Source organism: Podarcis pityusensis (assembly GCF_964106645.2).
Source record: "Podarcis pityusensis genome assembly, chromosome: 8".
NCBI lineage: Eukaryota > Metazoa > Chordata > Lepidosauria > Squamata > Lacertidae > Podarcis > Podarcis pityusensis.
This window is the reverse complement of record NC_138033.1, coordinates 67177232-67197161: the sequence shown is the minus strand read 5'-3', so window position 1 is coordinate 67197161 and position 19930 is coordinate 67177232. Positions and strand designations below refer to the sequence as shown.

Here is a 19930-nt window from a genome sequence, read left to right as displayed (position 1 = left end):
GTGAGTGAGATGGCCGCAGGACGGATGCATCTCACACCCCTCGCAGCGGATCTCCATGTGCACAGAGGCTTCTGAGGCCACACGTCCAATTCTCCGCCCCGCTCCCCCCCCCCATATATGCCGGATTAACCCTCTCTATCCTGGAAAGCTCTAGGGAAGCGCTGGGCAAGAGCGGAATCCCCGGCGAGAGCGGAATCCACAAGAGCGCGCAGGCAGGGCGCAAAGGCCGGCGACGTGCCCAAGTCCTCGCGCTCGCCGGCCTCCTGGCGCGGCCCTGGCGAGGCAAGCGGGCGGAGCGGCGGCGGCGGCAGAAGCAGCAGCCCCTCGCTCGCCGCCCCCTCCCCCCGCCAGTCTCCTCCCCGCGCCCCCTCCCCTCTGCTCCCCTCCCCTCGCCGCGCCTGCCTTTGCAGCATCCCGAGCCTTCCAGGCAGGCAGGCAGGCAGGCGGCCAGCCCAGCGCGCCTCCGTCCAGAAGCCGCGGCTCTCGCTCCCTCTCCCAGAGCGCCAGGCGGACACGGTCGCGGACGGAGCGAGTGAGCGAGCGAGCGTCCAAGCGGGGCGCGAGCGAGCCAGGCAGCGCCCCCTCCCCGATCCTCCTCCCTACCCCACTCCAGCCCCCGATCCTCCTCCTCCTTCTTTCCCCCCCGCCGGCCTCGCCGCTCTCCTCGGAGCTCCATGGCCGCCTAGAGCCCCTGAGAGCGCCGCGCCATGGAGCCGCCGCCGGGCCCGGGTGCGCTCCTGCTTCGGCTCGGGCTCCTGCTATTGCCGCCGCTGCTGCGCCTGGCCGCCGCCGTGGAAGGTGAGTGCGAGCGGGCGACGGCGAGGATGCTGAGCCGGGAAGGGCGCCCCGCGACGGCCAGCTTTCGGGGGTTTTTTGTGGGAAGGTGGCGAGAGGAAGGGGGAAGGGTAGGGGAGCCGAGGCCGCTCAGCACGAGCCCTTCCTCGGACCGGGAGAGCCAGCACCGCGTCGCTCTTTCTCCGGCTCCGGCTGCTGCTTCCAACCCCCCTCGACGGGCGGCGCTCTCTGGGAAGCGGCCGCTGCCTTGGCAAACGCGCGCCGGAGCCCGGAGTCCAGGGCGCGCTGAGAGGCCGCTCCCTGGCCCGGTCTGGCCTGGCTGGCAGCGGCCGGGAGGAGGAAGGAGGCCCGGCCAGCGAGTTGCCTACGAGGATTTCGTGAGGGCGGCCCGGGCTGGGCTGGGCTGGGCAGCAGTAGCTTCTCCTACGGTGGCTCCTCCAACGTGGCTTTGCCATTTGGATTTTGAAAGCTGCCTCGCTTCGTGGCGTTGGCGCGGCTCTGCTTCCAGAGCGTGGTTGGGCTTTTGTGCTGGTGTGGGAATGGAAAGGGAACGGGCACGATGCTTGGGAGGTGGCCGCAGCCCAGGCTGGAACTTGCGGTCTCGTTTTGGGTTGCAGGAGGAGAATAGGGGAGCCCTCACGCACCAGCGGGAATGGTGCCTGGGCGGTTGCCTCATCCTTTGACATCCTTTGACAGGTGGCTGTCACCTGGGGTGCTTAGGGACACAGGAAGCAGAGGCAGGCTGTCTAGCTCAATATTGCCCACACTCTGTGGCAGCTCTGTAGCGTTTCAGCAGGAAGCCTTTTCTAGAGATGCCAAGGGTTGAAGCTGGGACCTTTTGCCTGTGAAGGCCTATCCTAAACAGGAACACTGAAAGCTGCGAGTCAGAGCATCAATTCATACAGCTCTGTATTGTCTACACTGACTGGAAGCAGCTCTCCAGGGTTCCAGGTAGTGGCTCTTCCCAGGTCTATGAGAAGGTGCCATGAATAGAACTTGGAACCTTCTGCATGTCCAACCTTTCATCTTCCATGAGGACAGGGTGGTCCTCATTAACTAGCAGGAATGATGTCCCCACACAAACAGCCTCATCCTGTGACAGTTGGCCAGAAATTTGGGGAGGGGGGGGGAGCAGGAGCAAGGTGGGCTGCCCTTAGTGGCCACCAGGAGCCGATCATGTTCTGCAAGGTGGAGTAACAATGGGCTGCCTTCACTGACCCTCTAGCAGAAATGTGGTGGGTGTTCTCATCTCACAGGTTTTGCCCTACCTGGTGCTTGTGCGTATGTGTTTGTGAATGGGTTGGGCTCATGGCAGCAAGGCTGATGCATGAATGGACCTCATCCTGCAGTCACACAGCTAGGAAGTGGTCTGGAGGGGGTGATGGACTGCTTTCACTGACCACCGCGAATGAATGTTGCTTGTGCAACGCCATTTTGAGACACAAGTCGCAGGGCTGGTTCTGCCTCCCCCTATTCTGTCTCTGCAGAGATAGAGCACCCAACTTCCTTCTCCATTTCCTGCTAGATGTGGGCCCAGACGGACCTGGAAGTTACCACCTGGTGCTCTAGTACGATGTGCTAAGTGAAAAGCCCAACTCTTGGCCATGCACAATGTGCTGTGGTCTTCTTTCCCAGGGATACACCAAGCACAAATCCAAGACATGCAACAGTCACTTTTAGGGGCGTGTCATTCCCCACCCCCATCCACGTCCAAGACTGAGGCAGGCACACATTTTGCTTCATGATTTGGGAGCCACCTACTGCCCTGTTGGAACTTTGACTTTTTTCTCCCCCAACTTCCTGGTGGTGAACTGGTGGCAACCACAGGTGCCAAATATTTTCGTCGCAATGCTGACCACGTCACACTTGATTTGTGAGCAGGATTATTGTTGCAATATTTGGGGTTCTGCAGGCTTTTATGTATTTGCAGAAGTTCAAGGTATTGGGAAAGAGGGTTAAAAAATGGAGAAACACCTGCTTGGGGGGCAGCCCCCCTCCATGCAGCCTCCATATGCTCTAGTTGTCTTGTAGCTCCAGATTCATCAGCCATGACTTCTTTGGGTTTCTAAGGGTACTCTCAGATCCTGTCCTGTTGATTTGAATTTTTGGAGCAGGTGGATGGGTTCCAGATGATGCGACTTTTAGTCCTCATGAGAATTCCCCTGCCCCAGTTAAAACCATTTAAACCAAATACTCTGCAACAAAATACTCAACGTGTGTGTGTGTGTGTGTGTGTGTGTGTACGGAATCTACCACGATGTAAATATTGAGTTGTGTGTGGATGGATCACAAGCGTCAAGCAGAATGCTGGAGATCTATGAATGCAGCCACCAATATTATTATTTTTTAGCTTTAGAGAGAGGGGGCGTGTTCAGATTTCTGTTGAAGCAGCTTATGGAGTGGCTGTTCTCATTTGTTTCCAAACCCAAGACTCCTTCCTCCACACACCCCCAATGGGTTTAGGAACATAGGGAGCTGCCTTCTACCAAATCCAGCCATTGGTCCATCCAGCCCATTACTACACGCTCTCCCATCCTTACCTGGAGATGCCAGGGACTGAACTTGGGACCTCCTGCATGCAAAGCTGATTCTCTGCTGCTTAGCTAAGGCTCTTCTTCATGATGCTCGGTCAGAAGCAGCGGAGAGAGAGAGATTGTGTGATTTAGAGCCAGCATGCAGCACGGAGGAAAGTGTGAACAACCCCTTTCCCCAGCTCTATTGGTGTAATCAAAATTGGAATCCCAGTGGCTATATATATTTATATAAAGCACTAAAGCAAAGAACGGGGGGGAAAAGCTTGGGAGATCTGATAACAGCTCCCCTGTGTCAATTTCGGCATTAAGATTCTGTCAAAGCCAGACTTCTGTTGCTTCCCACCACCTTCCCCGCCCCATGTGAACTTGGTTACCTAAAATACTGCCATTGCAGGAAGTGCCCAAGTACAGGAAATACTCCTGTCTGAAACCCTCAGAGCTGCTGTTAGTCAGAGTTGACAACACTGAGCTAAACGGATCAATAGTCTAGCAGCTTTCTATGTCTTAAGGGAAGGGCCTCAGCTCAGCAGTAAATCATCAGTGTTGCATGCAGAAGGTTCCAGGTTCAATCCTTTGGCAAATCTAGCCAAGGGTTAGGTGCACCCCTTATGTAACCTGATTGATCACCACATTCCTGCAGATAGCATCTACTCAGGAGGTCTGTTCCTCACAATGTAGAAACGGGGCCTTTAGTGTGGTGGCACTGACCCTTTGGAACACCTTGTCCTTGAATATTAGGCAGGTGCTGTTTCTGGTGCCTTTTCCAAGCAGTTTCCTCTTCCAGCTATCCTTTTAAGCCCAAAACTCTTCCCAGCGTTTGTCTGAACTAGAATTGTGTTAAAGGTTGTTGTTGTTATAATTATGGTTTTGTCGCTTGCTGTTTGTGGCCCTTGGGTTCTTTTGGAATAATAACAAATAAACATATGAGGATTGCTGGGACGGGACCCCTGTCTGAAATTTTGGTGAGCTGTCACCGATCAGTTTCGACAGTGTGAAGCTAGGAGAACCAATGACCAATGGCAGCTTCCTTTGTACATCATACGCACAAAACATTTCATCTTCATTTATAGTAGTGAATAATAGAGTGCAACCCCCTGCTAGGCAGGAATGTGCAGCTGTCTCATATGGGGATTGAACTTGCAATTTTGGCATGGCCAGTGACCAGGGATGATGGGAGTTGTAGTAATAATAATAATAATAATAATAATAATAATAATAATAATTTATTATTTATACCCCGCCCATCTGGCTGAGTTTCCCCAGCCACTCTGGGCGGCTCCCAATCGAGTGTTAAAAACAATACAGCATTAAATATTAAAAACTTCCCTGAACAGGGCTGCCTTCAGATGTCTTTTAAAAATAGGATAGCTACTTATTTCCTTCACATCTGAAGGGAGGGTGTTCCACAGGGTGGGCGCCACTACCGAGAAGATCCTCTGTCTGGTTCCCTGTAACCTTACTTCTCGCAATGAGGGAACCGCCAGAAGGCCCTCAGCGCTGGATCTCAGTGTCCGGCTGAACGATGGGGGTGGAGATGCTCCTTCAGGTATACAGGACCGAGGCCATTTAGGGCTTTAAAGGTCAGCACCAACACTTTGAATTGTGCTCGGAAACGTACTGGGAGCCAATGCAGATCTCTCAGAACTGGTGTTATGTGGTCCCGGCGGCCACTCCCAGTCACCAGTAGTAGAACTTGAACGGGAAACATGTGGCCCTCTAAATGGTGATGGGCTGCAGCTCCCATCATTTGGAGGGCTGGAAGTTCCTCATTCCCACTTTAGAGAAGGAATTAAGCTGCCTCAAAAGCACCAACCAGTAATACCTGTTAGGCTTAAGCTTGTCTCTCCTGGGACCTTCCCAGCTGAGTGCTTTGGATATTTGCACTGGCGTTCTTGAATGAAGGGCTGTGGGTTCTAATCCTATGCCATCTGTCTGGAGAAGGCATCCCGTGACACAGATCTCTTCCCCAGATAGAAGCAAAGCAGGCTGCTTTGAGAAACAGAAAATGAAACAGAAACACTCGACTGGCCTGTGGTGTGTGCATTGCTGATGCTTTCAAAGATAATGCTTTGCAGAGCCAAGCAGAATCACAAAAGAAACAGATGGGCAGGGAAAGAGTGGCCCTGGCTGCAGTCGTGGGAGATCTCCCACTGCTAGACATAAACAGGGAAATGTTAATGTCAAAGAAAGACAAGAGCGTGATCGCATGTGCACATTTAAATCCCACATTTGAATCTGGAACCATCTGAGGCTGGTGACAGCTACCCCATCTTCAGTGGCATCTGCGATGGCACTAAAGGTCTCCATCTGAAATGCAACAACCTGCATCTAAAATATTTACGCTAAATATTTTTAGATCAGCACATCCAGGTTTGGAATAGAGAGAGAGAGTCCTCTTTATTCGTGGAAGGTGAACAAGGGAAAGTTCCTTTTGCATCTGGTGACAGGATCTACTGTTTTTAAAATAGGAAGTGGAGGGAGAATTTTCTCCTGCTCTTTATCTTCCCTTTTCACATCCACCAAGAATGGGGGGGGGGGGGAGAGAATACCTCTTGTCATTGGTGGCAACAGGAGGGTGTTTCTCTTTTGGGTCACGGGGTGAAGGGAAGAGTCCTGATAGGCCGGCAGCACTGATGATGCCGGTGATTTAGACAGCACCATCCACGTAAGTTGCTCTGGAGAAAGAATGAGATGACAGGTCCAGGCCTCTGAGCAGTTTACAGTCTAAAAATAGGCAGGAGGGAGACAACAGACGATGGGAAGCCAGGAAAGGGTATGCCATTCTTGCACTGCAACATCAGGAAGTGCCTTGTGTTGAGTCAGGTCGTTGGTTTGTCTGACTCAGAGTTGTCTACATTTGGGATGATGGAGATGCAAATGGAGTGGCCTCCAGACAGACTGTTGGACTCCAGTTCCCATCAGCCTGTATCTCCAATGGTCGATGGGAATTATAGTCCAATGTCCATCCCTACTGGGGGAATGTCAGGGATTGAACTCAAAAGCTTTTGCATGCAACTGAGCTTTGGATGCTGTTAATCTGCCCAGAAATCTGCCTTACACTGTGTCACAGCATTGGTCTACCTAGTGGGTCTGCTGGATCTCAGACAGGGGTCTTTTCTAGCCCTAACTACTGAGAGCCACATACCTTTCTGGGTAACCTTCTGGGGGCTGCATATCAACAGTAGAAGAAGAGGAGAAGAAGAAGAGTTTGGATTTGATATCCCGCTTTATCACTACCAAAGGAGTCTTAAAGTGGCTAACATTCTCCTTTCCCTTCCTCCCCCACAGCAAACACTCTGTGAGGTGAGTGAGGCTGAGAGACTTCAGAGAAGTGTGACTAGCCCAAGGTCACCCAGCAGCTGCATGTGGAGGAGCAGGGAATCAAACCCAGTTCACCAGATTACGAGTCCACTGCTCTTAACCACTACACCACACTGGCTCTCAGACAGGGCAGAGGCAGAAGTGGGCAGAGAAACACATATAAGGTTTATCTTTGCATAGTACCCTAGCTATTCTCAGCCCTCCCTCTATGTCCTCCAAGAAGCATCATTAGAGTTCAAGGACAAAGTCCAGCCAGGCAAAAACACTCTGGAGGGTGTAGAGCAGGGCCAGATGTGGACTGGGAAGAGGAGGGGTGGTTTGGGAGAGTGCAGAGAGCTAGAGGAAGAGGACCAGAGGGCTGCATTTAGTCACCAGACCTGATGCTCCTTATCCCTGAATTAAAATGTCACAAAATTGTGAACAAAATGTCAAGTTCTCCGGAAGTTTTCCATTGGCTGGATGTTAATCAAATTGAATTTGGGGTTCAGAAGGAAGAGAGAAGGGAAAACTGGGCTTTATGTTGAAACTGAAAGGTTGGCTGTTCGTAACAGCTTGGAGACGGAGTGTAAGGAGATATATGAGAACATAAGAGCACAAAAAGAGCTTGTTGGTGGGTCAGGCCAGTGGCCCATCTAGTCCAGCATCCTGTTCTCACAGTGGCTGACCAGATGTCCTAATGGGAAACCCATAAGCAGAATTCCAGCTCCCTTCTCATGGTTTCCAGCAGCTGGCATTCAGAAGCATTGCTGCCTCTAACCGTGCAGGCAGAGAATAGCCATCACGACTAGGAGCCCTTGATTGCTCTCTCCTCCATGATTTTGTCCCATCCTCTTTTATGGCCATCCAAATCGGTGGCCATCACTGGTTCCTGGGGGAGCGAGTTCCACAGATTAACGGCACGAAATTATTTTCTCTGTCCCAACTCTTCCAACATTCCGCTTCAGTGGATGTCCACGAGTTCTAGCACAGGGGAAAAAACTTTTATCTATCCACATTTGGCTTCATGCCTGCTTCGCTTCAACTTCAGATCCAGGAGCGAAAGGCGATTCACTGAGTTGGTGTGTGACTTGTTTTTCAGGCTGGGGGCCGGTTTACAAATTGACCCCCGAGACATGAGAAGTCAGAGGGGATGAAGTCGTGATAGGAGGGCTCACAGAGTAGTGGCAGAAGAGCACATTATAAATGGGGTTTTTTTTTGGGGGGGGGGGGAATGTTTCAGATAGTTTTTGCATTTTGTTTTTAAGTTGTGTATCTGTTTACCGACCTGGGGTCCTTGGGGAGAGAGGACAGGCTACAAATTCAATAAAAGAATAAACAGCAAGGATTTGCTTGCATGCAACATCTGAGCTCCAGAGCTGTCCAGGGTCCATTGCTCAGGCTCAAGAAGGAGCAAAGCTGTCACTGACATGGCAGGAGGCTTCACAGCTTGTGATGGGATTTGTCAATGTTGGTGTCTCTCGGTTTCCTTTTTTTTCCAATCTTATGTCCGGTTCTCCATCACTCTGCATTAGTTTGTGTTTAAAAAAGCAAAAAGTAACCAGCATTTTACTGTGCATTCCTCCCAATATAGGAGACTGCCTCACAAGTGAATTAGATCATTGCTCCATCTAGTCCAGTATGGTCTACACTGACAGGCAGCACCTCTTAAGGGTTCCAAACAGGGGGACATTCCTAGCCATATGAGAAGGACTGAGCTTGGGATCTTCTGTGTGAAAAGCAGGTGCTCTACCACAGAGCGCTGACCCTTCCCACCATAGGAAACTGCCTCATGCTGATTCAGACTGCTCGTTCAATTAAGTCAGTATTGCCTACTCTGACTGGCAGCAACTATCCAAGGTTTATTTTAACTTTTAATTCCTTACATGCGCCGAGGGGCCCACAGTGGTGTGAAATGGTTCTCTTCCCCAAATTTTAGTTTCGCAACAACCCTGTGATATAATACATATAGGATAGTGTCAGGCTTCTGGGAATCAGCTTCCTCCCCTGTAAATAAGCAGATCAAACAGAAGGAAATTCTTACAGGTTAGTTCCTTTAATAAATAAGGGACAAAGGAAAGCATCTGCCTAGGAATGGCGGTGCTCCCAATTAAGGCTCACACCCCTTCCGTCCCTGTTAATCTACGTCACTCCTATGTCTTGTCATCCGAGCTTATACCCTCTGCGCTTTCTGTTCTGAGACTTTCTGAGCTCTTCTTGACCTTGGGGAGAGCGGAGGAATGCTGTCCAATGACTGTGAATCTGTTAACTCTCTCTCTTCCAGTGTTTCCTCTCCTAGCTGTTCCTCATCCAGTATCTCCCAGCTTCTGCCTTCTGAACTATACCCCTCTTTAAGCCACTGTTTCAAATCTATACTGTCCTCCTGCTCCTGAGAAGATTCAGTAGCTTCAGAAGAGCAGGAGCAGAGGGAGGGGGAAGCTCCTGCCATTCCTCCTCAGTGCAGTGCTCCTCAGCACAGTCCCTGACAGATAGCTAAATTAGTAGAGCATGAGCCTCTTAATATCAGGGTTATAGGTTTGAGCCCGATGTTGGGCAAAAGATTCCTGCATTGCAGGGAGTTGGACTAGATGACCCTCACGGTCCCTTCCAGCTCTACAGTTCTTTGATTCTATGATCATATACTCTTTTAATGCATTTATGGGAGGGGCGGTTATTGTTTTGTTTTGTTTTTGTTTTTGTTTTGTATTTTTATCTTGTATTTTTATGCTGTGAACTGCCCTGGGATCTATGGATGAAGAGTGGTATATACCAGTGCAAATAATAATAATAATAATAATAATAATAATAATAATAATAATATGTGGAAGGCACAGTGAGCTTTATAGCTGAGTGGGGACTGAAATCTTGGTCTCCAACACACTAACCACTAAAGCACACTGCCTTCAGGCCAGAACTCCCCCAGCCTGGTGAGACCAAGGCTTTAACCTAGGACCTTCTGAATCCAAGCCAGATGCTCTACTGCTGAGCTAGAGCACAATCGTATTGCATGCTTACTCAGATGTAAGTCCTATTGTGTTCAGGATTGCAACCTTGTTGTTGTTGTTGTTTAGTCGTTTAGTTGTGTCCAACTCTTCGTGACCCCATGGACCAGAGCACGCCAGGCACTCCTGTCTTCCACTGCCTCCCGCAGTTTGGTCAAACTCATGCTGGTAGCTTCGAGAACACTATCCAACCATCTCGTCCTCTGTCGTCCCCTTCTCCTTGTGTCCTCAATCTTTCCCAACATCAGGGTCTTTTCCAGGGAGTCTTCTCTTCTTATGAGGTGGCCAAAGTATTGGAGCCTCAGCTTCAGGATCTGTCCTTCCAGTGAGCACTCAGGGCTGATTTCCTTCAGAATGGATAGGTTTGATCTTCTTGCAGTCCATGGCAGCGGCGTAGCGTGGGTTGTCAGCACCCGGGGCAAGGCAAGTAATTTGCGCCCCCTAACCCGGGGCAAGGCAAGTAATTTGCGCCCCTAACCCCTAACCTGCCGCCGCTGCCAGCTTCTTGCTGCTGCCTGGGCCGGGTATTCACAGTTCTACAAATCTTTGGCGCTGGCTTGCTCCATTAGTTTAACTTGGGGGGGGGGGGTGAGAGAGAGATTGCAATCGTGCTATGTGCACCGAGAGGGGGGGCACGGTTGTAACGCAGTGGGGGGGGGGAGAGAAGAAGAGAAACTAGCAGGAGAACCTTGATTTCCCTCTGCAGCTCTGTGGGGAAGGAGGGCGCAGACTGGGCTCCTTCCTCGCCACAAGATCCCTCGGCTGGCCGGGCCCAGGCCCCGCGGGGCTCCTCCGCGCTCCCCTCTCCCGGCCGGCAGCGCCTGCAAAGGCTGCGGGTTCCGCTGCTCCTCCGTCTCTCTTTCCACGGGTAGCGAGAGCGGGTGGGAGGAGGCCACCCGGGAGCCGGAAATGGGCGCCAAATAAGGAGAGCGGGGGCCTGGATCCTGGCCTTGTTTGGCGTTTCCCCTCGGCCGGTCGCCCAGCCAAGCCCGCGGCGGCAGCGAGGCGATGCCCGCGCAGGGGGGCGCCCACCCCTCGGCCCCCGCCCGGCACTGCCGCCCCAGCACCTGCCCGCTCCTCCCAAGGGGCCTCCTCTCCCTCCCGCCTCTTCGCAGCAGTCCTCGCGGGGCGGACAGGCTCGACTCTCCCCTCCCTCTTGCGCCCCATCCCGCGCCCGATCCTGGCCAGGCTCCGGCTCCGGACCTCCTTGCTAGCGCCTGCTACTCCCCCTGGTCACCCAGCCCGACCCCTCCTCCCAAAGGAGCTGAGCCCCGAGGCTCTTCGGCGACTCTGGAGGTGGCGAGTGCGCCCCCCCAGATGTTGCGCCCGGTGCGGCCGGCACCCCTTGCACCCCCCACGCTACGCCACTGGTCCATGGGACTCTCAAGAGTCTCCTCCAGCACCATAATTCAAAAGCATCAATTCTTCGGCAATCAGCCTTCTTTATGGTCCAATTGCAACCTTGGAAGAGCCCTTATTGTTCAGCCCCTGTTGAAAGTCCATTCTGCAGCCACGGTCCTCAGTGGCATCTGCCAGCATCCCATCAAATAGTGGCGGAAGATCCCAGGTGAGTTTTGTGAGGGAAAGCAGACAGGTCTGGGGCTGCCAAATCTGGAGAATACAAAGCACTTTGACTTCTTTCCCCCTCCTCGCTCCCCTTTCAAATATTTAAAAGCATGTCAGAAAGGAGAGGGAGAATCGTTGTTGTTTTTTTATCCACCAAAGGTAGGACAAGGAAGACAGATCTGGGCTAAGCTGTGTCAGAATGTTCGAAGTGATAAGATCAGCCAAGCAGCCTGCGCGATTCACTTTCCTGAAGGGTTTCAAGAAGAGACTAAATGGGCACTGAGAGAGGTGGCCTTTTGGTACAGGGTGGGGAGAGCTTTTTTAGTCTGACGGCCAGATTCTCATCTGGGCAGCCTTCCAGAGGCCACCTGCCAGGGGTTGGCAGGACTAAAAGGAAAAGTGGGTGTGAATTTTAACCATTGTATAGTAGGCAAGGTTCTGTAAACCCTGACACCCGCCTCTCTATCCTTCCTCCAGGCAAGCAAGAAGAATTGTCAGAGTTCTAGGACCCATTCCAGCCAGGGAAAAGCAAGAAAGCAGGGCTGGTGAGGGGTGTGGCCTTGGGAGAAGGGGGTGTGGCTGGCAAGGCCTGAGGGCCACATAGAGAGGCCTGGAGGGCCGCATTTGGCTGCTGGAGCTGAGGTTCCCCATCCCTGTTTCAGTACGTTAGATACCCTGCTAGATGGTGGTGGCTGTGATTAGGGTGATGATCAACACTATTAATAACAATTTCTATTTATGCATTAAATGCGTGATTGATATTGACCTTGAAGTGCTCTGGCAAATGAGGACACCAGCAAGCCTGAATCCAGGGCAAAAACACTTTGGATGCTTCGAGCAATAATTACAGGAAAGATTTGCTTAAACTTAAAATTGGATTTTTAATTAAAAAAAATCAATTATAGCCAGCCTCTCTCTCTCTCTCTCCTTCACCCTCCACTCTCACACGCTTTTAAAAAGAATTAAATAACCTGATTTAAAAATGAAAACTGCACTTACTACAAACAGACGTGCCTAAATACCATAGTTATCAGAATGGCTTAAAAAGACATTTGCGATGGTGAAGTACCTGTAGACTTTGCTCTCTAAATACAGCACAGCAGGTCATGTATTTATGATAATGGCAGGCAGGCAGGGGGCACTCTTGGCCTTACCTGGAGATGCCCAGGTGTCAGGGCTGCCTCAAGTCTCAGCTCACAAAAGACCAACGCCTTTCTTTTCTTATATACAAAAGTGTTTATTGTAGTTCATTGTTTGCTTCAGATCCGAGGCGCGCAGCCCTACGTCTGTTAGGCTTAGATCGCTGAAGTCCCTTCTGAATCTGTCCCTACCCTGCACCAGTTTAAGAGGCTTGCGCTGCTCCACCTCTTTCTCTCTTTCCTTTTCCGCAGGGTCTTTCTGCCCGCTGGGGTTTCGCCCCTCCTGGATTCCTCCGACGCGGAATCAGACTGCTCTTGCCCCCTCCTGCGGGCTTTGGGACCTGGCCCCTCCTCCGGGCTCCCTGTACTTCCGCGCGCCTCTACATTTGAACTTGGCGCGCGCCCCCAACCTCTAACTTTCCTTTTGACAGCTACGCTTCACTACTTCACTACTCCCCTCCCCTTCCGGGAGGGTGGCTTGCTCCGACCTCCCTCCTTTCTCTACTGCCGGAGCCGCCTCCCCTGATACACTGGAACCTCCACCCCTTTCGCTGCACTCTGGCGGGGAGGCTGGTCCTGACGCCCAGCTGCCACTTTGGGATCCCCCGCTGGCCCCCTGCTCCTGACAAGTCCCCCCTGGGGCTCCCCTGGCCTTGACCACCGGCGCCCCCTTCTGGGAATCCTCTGATTCGCTGGAAAGACTCATGGAATCTCTTGAGTCATTGTCATCCTCTTCCTCGCTGTCCTGGGATTCATCCCCATCGCTCTCCATCTCCTGCCTACCCTGTGCCTCTGTCCCTGAACCCCTGACACCAGGTATTGGGAAAGGCCTAGGACTTGCTGATCAGAAGGTCAGCGGTTTGAATCCCTGCAACGGGGTGAGCTCCCGTTGCTCTGTCCCTGCTCCTACCAACCTAGCAGTTTGAAAGCACGTCAAAGTGCAAGTAGATAAATAGGTACTGCTACGGTGGGAAGGTAAACGGCGTTTCCGTGCGCTGCTCTAGTTTGCCAGAAGCGGCTTAGTCATGCTGGCCACATAACCTGAAGCTGTACGCCGGCTCCCTCGGCCAATAAAGCGAGATGAGCGCCGCAACCCCAGAGTCGGTCACGACTGAACCTAATGGTCAGGGGTCCCTTTACCTCTAGGGGGGAAAGAATCTACTTTTCATGCAGAAGGTACCAGGTTAAATCTTCATGTAGGGCTGGGAAGCGCTTCTGCTGGAAGCATCTTCATGAGCTGCTGCCGGTCAGTGTAGACAATACTGAGGTAGACGGACCAGTAATTTGACTCTACAAAAAGCAGCTTCCTATGTTGGGGGTTGCCCCTGAGCTGTTCTGCATGCAGTGCTTCAGCTCTCTTGCTGATCTGCAGATGTTCCTAATGAACACATGTTAGAACAGGAGTCCATCCGACTGGCAGAACAGGGTGCCAGACTAGGTTGTCCGTTGGCCTGATCCAGCAGGCTCTTCTGGTGTTCTTCTGCCCCCCCCATTGGAAGTGCCCTGCATCCCATTAAAAGAGGGTGCCTCCCCCTGCAGAGATGTCAGTTCTCTCTGATAGCGAGAGCAGCGATGTAGCCGTCAGTTTTCTTCTGGACAGAATAGCATGGGCTATGGGGAACCTTGGAGTGGAGTATCTCTCCACTCCCCACCCCTCATCATCCAAGCAGTGTGGATCTGCAGCTGAGCCCCCCTGCCATCCCCCAGATCAGCCTGGTTACGTGGCCTTTGACTGAGTTCATTGCTATACCCCGGGGCTTCCTCTGCAGTGCTGGGCTCTCTCTGTGTGTGTTTTATGGGTCGTGGGACTTTGCCAACAGTTGAATCACAGCTGAAACCTCGCAGAGCAGTCAAAAGAAATGTTGAGGCTGGGATTATGTTACCCGCCCTCCCTGTAAAAAGACTCTATAAAGGGTCCATTAAGCAGCCGAAGGACCTTTCTTTTTGGCTGAGGGCTTCTGCTGGAGGATGGAGATTGCTCTGGTGGCCTTTGTTGGGATAAGAGTGTGGGAGGAGGGCTCTCCACAATGACAGACTCCTGGAACGTGACCTCAGAACTCATCTCTAGAACTCATTGCTTTGTCTTGTCCCTTGCAGGGGGGCAGAGTGTTTGTGTGTACTGTTGGCATGAAGACCCCAAGTGCTTGTTTTTTTCAGGTGCCCCAAAGTATCAATTCTGGGGGGTTTGCAACCTTGATGTGGGCAAGACTGCAGGATGGAGGACAACCCTTTCATTACTTTGTAGATGTGGAGCCTTGGTAGTACCTGGTAGCCATGCAGTCATGTTCAGAGGTCATAATATCCAGAATTTGTGGACAACTGAGGACCCTTGCCTTCATTCCAGGCTTGTGGGATACCAAGATGCATCTGTGGGGGCTTCTTGGTAGTTCCGCTGCCCTTGGAAGTTTGGAGGAAGTTGTGGCCTGGGAGAGGACGGTCTCTCTGGCAGCTGTTAAACTGTGGGATACCCTCCTCACAGTGGTGAGTCCAGTACCTTATCATACAGTGTTTGTCTTATGTGAAGAGACCTCTTTACTCTGACCTTTAACACACACACACACACACACACACACACACACACGTATGAAAGATGGAGCAAAAAAATTTCTCTCTGCTGCTCTAAAGGGTAGGACCCAAGCCAATGGATTCAAATTACAAGAAGAGTGATCCCAACTAAACATCAGGAGAACTTTCTAATGGTAAGAACTTCTTGACAGTGGAATGGACTACCCCAGAAGGTGGTAGACTGTTTCATTGGAGGTTTCTAAAGAGAAGTCGGATGCTCCTCTGCCAGGGATTTTTTAGCTGTGATTCCTAAATTGCAGGGGGTTGGACGAGATTATCCTTGGGATCCATCCCAACCACACAGTGGTACCTCGGGTTACATACGCTTCAGGTTACATACGCTTCAGATTACAGACTCCACTAACCCAGAAATAGTATCTCGGGTTAAGAATTTTGCTTCAGGATGAGAACAGAAATCGTGCTCCGGCAGTGCAGCGGCAGCAGGAGGCCCCATTAGCTAAAGTGGTGCTTCAGGTTAAGAACAGTTTCAGGTTAAGAACGGACCTCCGGAACGAATTAAGTACTTAACCCGAGGTACCACTGTACAAGTCTATGATTCACTGGTTCTATATGTACATCTTTAGGACCAATCTTCTGATTGCAAATTGCTTTAACAGATGTTAATCATGGGTTGTACCCAATTCGGACTTACTCAGAGTAGACCTGTTGAAATGAACTGACCTGTATGCCATGCCCATCAACTTCAAGCATGAGCAGAGCTAACATCGGAAGCAACCTGATGTATTTTTATACGGTCATCCTCCCTGGGACCTTATGGCAAATGATAGGTAAGATATCTACATCATCATTGCCTGATGCAGTGGGAAATGGGAGTCTGAGCTGGATTGCCCTTTGCCTTGAACCTGGCAGGCTCTTCTTATATAAACTGTCGCAGTCTGCTGCATGCCCATTGTTTTGTCATGTTCTGTTTGAGCTGGAAGGATTGCTGCCATGGTCGGAGGGATGCAGAGACTGGATATTCCTAGTTGCAGTTGCCTTGTAAGAATGAAAGAAAATACTGGGGGAGAGTGTGCCGAGAAACATCTTGTGTGAAAATCCTGGGATTTGGACACCCTTCTCGAATCTAGCCAGCTTGCCAGTGCTGTCTGTTTCAGGGTCCTTCGTTTTTGGACAGAGCTGGAGATCAAACACGTCACACCATATTTGGGCATATTTGGGGGGGGGAGAGAGATGTGCAACTTTGGAAGTGGGAATCCCCTTGCCGAAGATCATGTGCAAAGCCAAGACTCACTGTGCTCGCCCTCAGCGGGGTTGGGAACATTTGCCTCTGCGCTCCAGCCTCCCCACCTAATGCTTTTGTTCAGCACTGAATATGCTCCCGGTGCTGCATTCTGCCTCCTTACGCTGCACATTTCTTTTAGCGCAGGGATTCGAAAATGTGGATGATTCATGCCGTTCCGTGTTTGGAAACAGCCTCTCGTTCACCCCTCTATTGGTGAAAGTTTTGGACTGGGCCTCTTTGACACAAGGTAGATCCGGCTCTTCCTGATGGCAGTGGGGAATTCAGTGGACGGAATCTGCTTTTCTGCAATGGTTCTCCTTCCTCCAGCCTCATCTACAAGAGCACTTCTTTCGCAGCAGCGAGCTCGTTCCTTAGGGCACTAGAGAGAGGTGGATCTGCCTAGCTCTAGCCTGTGACAATCTTGCACACGTCATTCCTATGAATGTTGGAAAATTCTGACACCCCCAAAATGGAAATGGAAGCAGCAATTGCTAATGTCCATGCATTCATCTCATGTTTGGGATGGAAAACAGAGCCTTCCTTGGTTCCCAACCAACCCCGTGTTGAGCGGAGAAGGTCTGCAGGAGAGATCTATTTAATGTTCATCTGAATGCAAGTAGAACACCTCGCATGACTGGAGATCCATCTTTATTCGGATGTTTGACCGCATAGATAATTCTACTGGCATTCACGCAAAACAAGTAGAAGCTGCCTTTGGATATTCTCTGCTCAACATCAGGATGGTTATAGATTGAGCATATGTAGCAATGTTCACAGACATTGGGAGCGAGGCTAGCAAGCATTTCCCTGCCTCCTGTCCATGGATATAGAGGCCACATGGTTCAGGCAAATTCGTTAACATGCTTCCTTTCCAGCGTTCAAAATTCACTGGTGGCCAGGTGCATTTTGCTAAGTGAGATACCCTGGCACCAGGATAGTGGCTGATGTCTCCACCATCTGGAGGTGCATACCTGGAGATCCAGTGTGGTGTAGTGGTTAAGAGGGTAGACTTGTAATCTGGTGAACTGGGTTCGCGTCCCTGCTCCTCCACATGCAGCTGCTGGGTGACCTTGGGCCAGTCACACTTCTTTGAAGTCTCTCAGCCCCTCACAGAGTGTTTGTTGTGGGGGAGAAAGGGAAAGGAGAATGTTAGCCGCTTTGAGACTCCTTCGGGTAGTGATAAAGCGGGATACCAAATCCAAACTCTTCTTCTCTTCTTCTTCTTTGATCTTGCCTAACACTAACAACACACACTGTAGAATTCTATTCGTGGTGTTTCATCTACACAATCAGAATGAATTTCAGGAACCAAAAAGTCGTATTGAAAAACGTGACTTTCCTGCCATCTGGCCCTAAAAGGGGGCAACTAGGCATTCCGTTTTGGCAGCTGTGGTTTAAGGAGCCAGTTGGCGCCTAGCTTATAGATCTGAGTTTCTAACACTGTTTCTAACACTTTCTAACATTTCTTTGATCTACATCCAGATCACAGAAGCACCCTTAAGCTCCTTGGAATCCTTGCTTCACTTTGGGTTGCTTCGGAGAGACCTTGCTTCAGTTTCCAATTCTGTTGTTGTTGTTTAGTCGTTTAGTCGTGTCTGACTCTTCGTGACCCCATGGACCAGAGCACGCCAGGCCCTCCTGTCTTCCACTGCCTCCCGCAGTTTGGTCAAACTCACGCTGGGAGCTTCGAGAACACTGTCCAACCATCTTGTCCTCTGTCGTCCCCTTCTCCTTGTGCCCTCAATCTTTCCCAAAATCAGGGTCTTTTCCAGGGAGTCTTCTCTTCTCATGAGGTGGCCAAAGTATTGGAGCCTCAGCTTCAGGATCTGTCCTTCCAGTGAGGACTCAGGGCTGATTTCCTTCAGAAGTTTCCAATTCTGGATTCCTTCAAATCTTTTGCCCAACCCTACTCTCTACCCAGCTTCCAAGCCTGCATTAAATGCAGCTCATGCATTGCTAAGCATTTTCTCTCAAGTGGGTTAAAGTTGCAGAGAGGGGGTGTGTGTGTGTGTGTGTGTGTGTGTGTGTGTGTGCCTCGCAGGGTCAGATTCTGCTCATGTTACCTGACCCTCTGATTGTCAGGTATTCCTAACCCCTTGCATGATGCACAGGTGTTTCAATCAAGCCATGTTATACTAAAAAAAGGGGGGGGAAATGAGGTTTCACCTTGAAGTATGTAGAAGAGACCCAGTTTTGTTATTTAAGATTTCTACATAGCCCTGTTTCAAGTTCAAGAGGCAGATGATGCTTTTAATTTGCAATACATCAAAAGGCTTTCAGAGATGGCAAGGGTGCCTGTGTCACTGAAATATATATACTTCTGCATGGTGTGGAGAAAGTAGAAGGTTTTTTTTCCTCCCTTGACGTACTATAACTCAGGCATTCAGTGAAATGAATGAGCAGTAGATTTAGGACAGATGAAAGGAAGTCCTTTCCTATACAACAAATCATTAATTTAGAGCGAGGGTTGCCAGGGTTGCATTGTGATTTTGGAGTGAGTACAATCAGCGGCACCTTGCTCATAATTTGAATCCACTGGTTTGGGTCCTACCCTCTGAAGCAGCAGAAAAGAAGCTCGCTCCATCTCCCATTCATTTTTTTTGAAGAAGGCTATCATATAAACTCTCAGCCTTTTCTTCTACAGGCTAAACATGCCTAACTCCCTCAACCATTCCTCATAAGGCTTGGTTTACAGACCCTTGGTCATCTAGGTTGTCCTCCTTTGCACACATTCCAGCTTGAGGCTATCAATGCATGAGACACCATCCCCAATCCTATCCCTGTCCAGGAGCGACCCAGGAAGAGCTATTAAAAGGCATCAAAGGCCCTTGAGTCTCCAGCAACAATGCTGGATTAAGGGAGTATCACTAAGATACACACGTTCTGAATGAAACATATGGGCATGGGAACCAAGCTGCTGTGAGTGCCTTTGGACAAGATGCTGTGCTAGATGGATCCAGCAGAATTCTCCTTGCATTCTTATGAATGGCAAACTCAAATGAACTAATATGCATGGCATACATGTGATCTTCCACTAAGGAATATATGCAAAGCATGTGCATCTCTACAATTTCTTGCAGTAAGGCTGCTTGATGCAAATCAATGTGTTGCAGTCATTCTTTTACTGTTTTCCCTGTACTCTCATGTCCTGGCCACTGAAATTAATGATCTTTGTTGGAAGCCACCCAGAGTAGCTGGGGAAGCCCAGCCAGATGGGTGGGGTACAAATAATAAATTATTATTATTATTATTATTATTATTATTATTATTAGACTGATGGGGTGGGGATTGTCATCCAGAACATTGGGAGGGCTCCAGGTTGGGGAAGACTGGTCCACAGTAATCAGCAGCATCTCTCTAGGATAAGGATAGGCAACCTTAGTCCCGGGTGCCAGACACGGTCCTCCAGGCCTTGCCACTTGGCCCTTGGGACTCTCTCAGGCCACACACCCCTCCCCAGCCACACCCTCTCTCCGCAGGTAACACCCCTCACTGACCTTGCTAGAAGACACCCACCTTGGGTCTCTCTGACTGGCTGGAACATATACCCAGACTCTGATGAGGACTCCTGCTGGATGGAAGATTAAGAGGGGTGTGTGTGTGTTTGTGTACAAGCTAGGGGTGAAATTTGCATGAGTTGCTCTGCCATTAGTGGCTCTGGCCATCGACTTGGATGGCTTTAGATGAAGATGTGGCAAATTCATGGAAGGGAAGGCTCTCGATAACTACTAGATGGGCCACTGGCCTGATCTAACAGGGCTCTCTTAGTGTTCTTCAAACCCTTCTGGG

The 19930-nt window shown here is 50.6% G+C and overlaps 1 protein-coding gene across 11 annotated transcripts in view; it reads left to right on the top strand.

Annotated features, from left to right (window-relative positions):
* The first annotated feature begins 412 nt into the window (after positions 1-412).
* The window catches only part of EPHB2 (EPH receptor B2), a 117060-nt gene continuing 97542 nt past the window's right edge, over positions 413-19930 (top strand). For 7 of the 11 annotated variants that reach the window (XM_081016043.1, XM_081016040.1, XM_081016039.1 and 4 more), the window contains exon 1: positions 413-798. In XM_081016043.1, the coding sequence (XP_080872169.1) occupies positions 708-798 (91 nt within the window). In that variant the 5' untranslated portion in view covers positions 413-707. The remainder of the gene's footprint in view (positions 799-19930) is intronic. The other 4 variants (XM_081016035.1, XM_081016034.1, XM_081016042.1 and 1 more) reach the window with 1 other exon arrangement.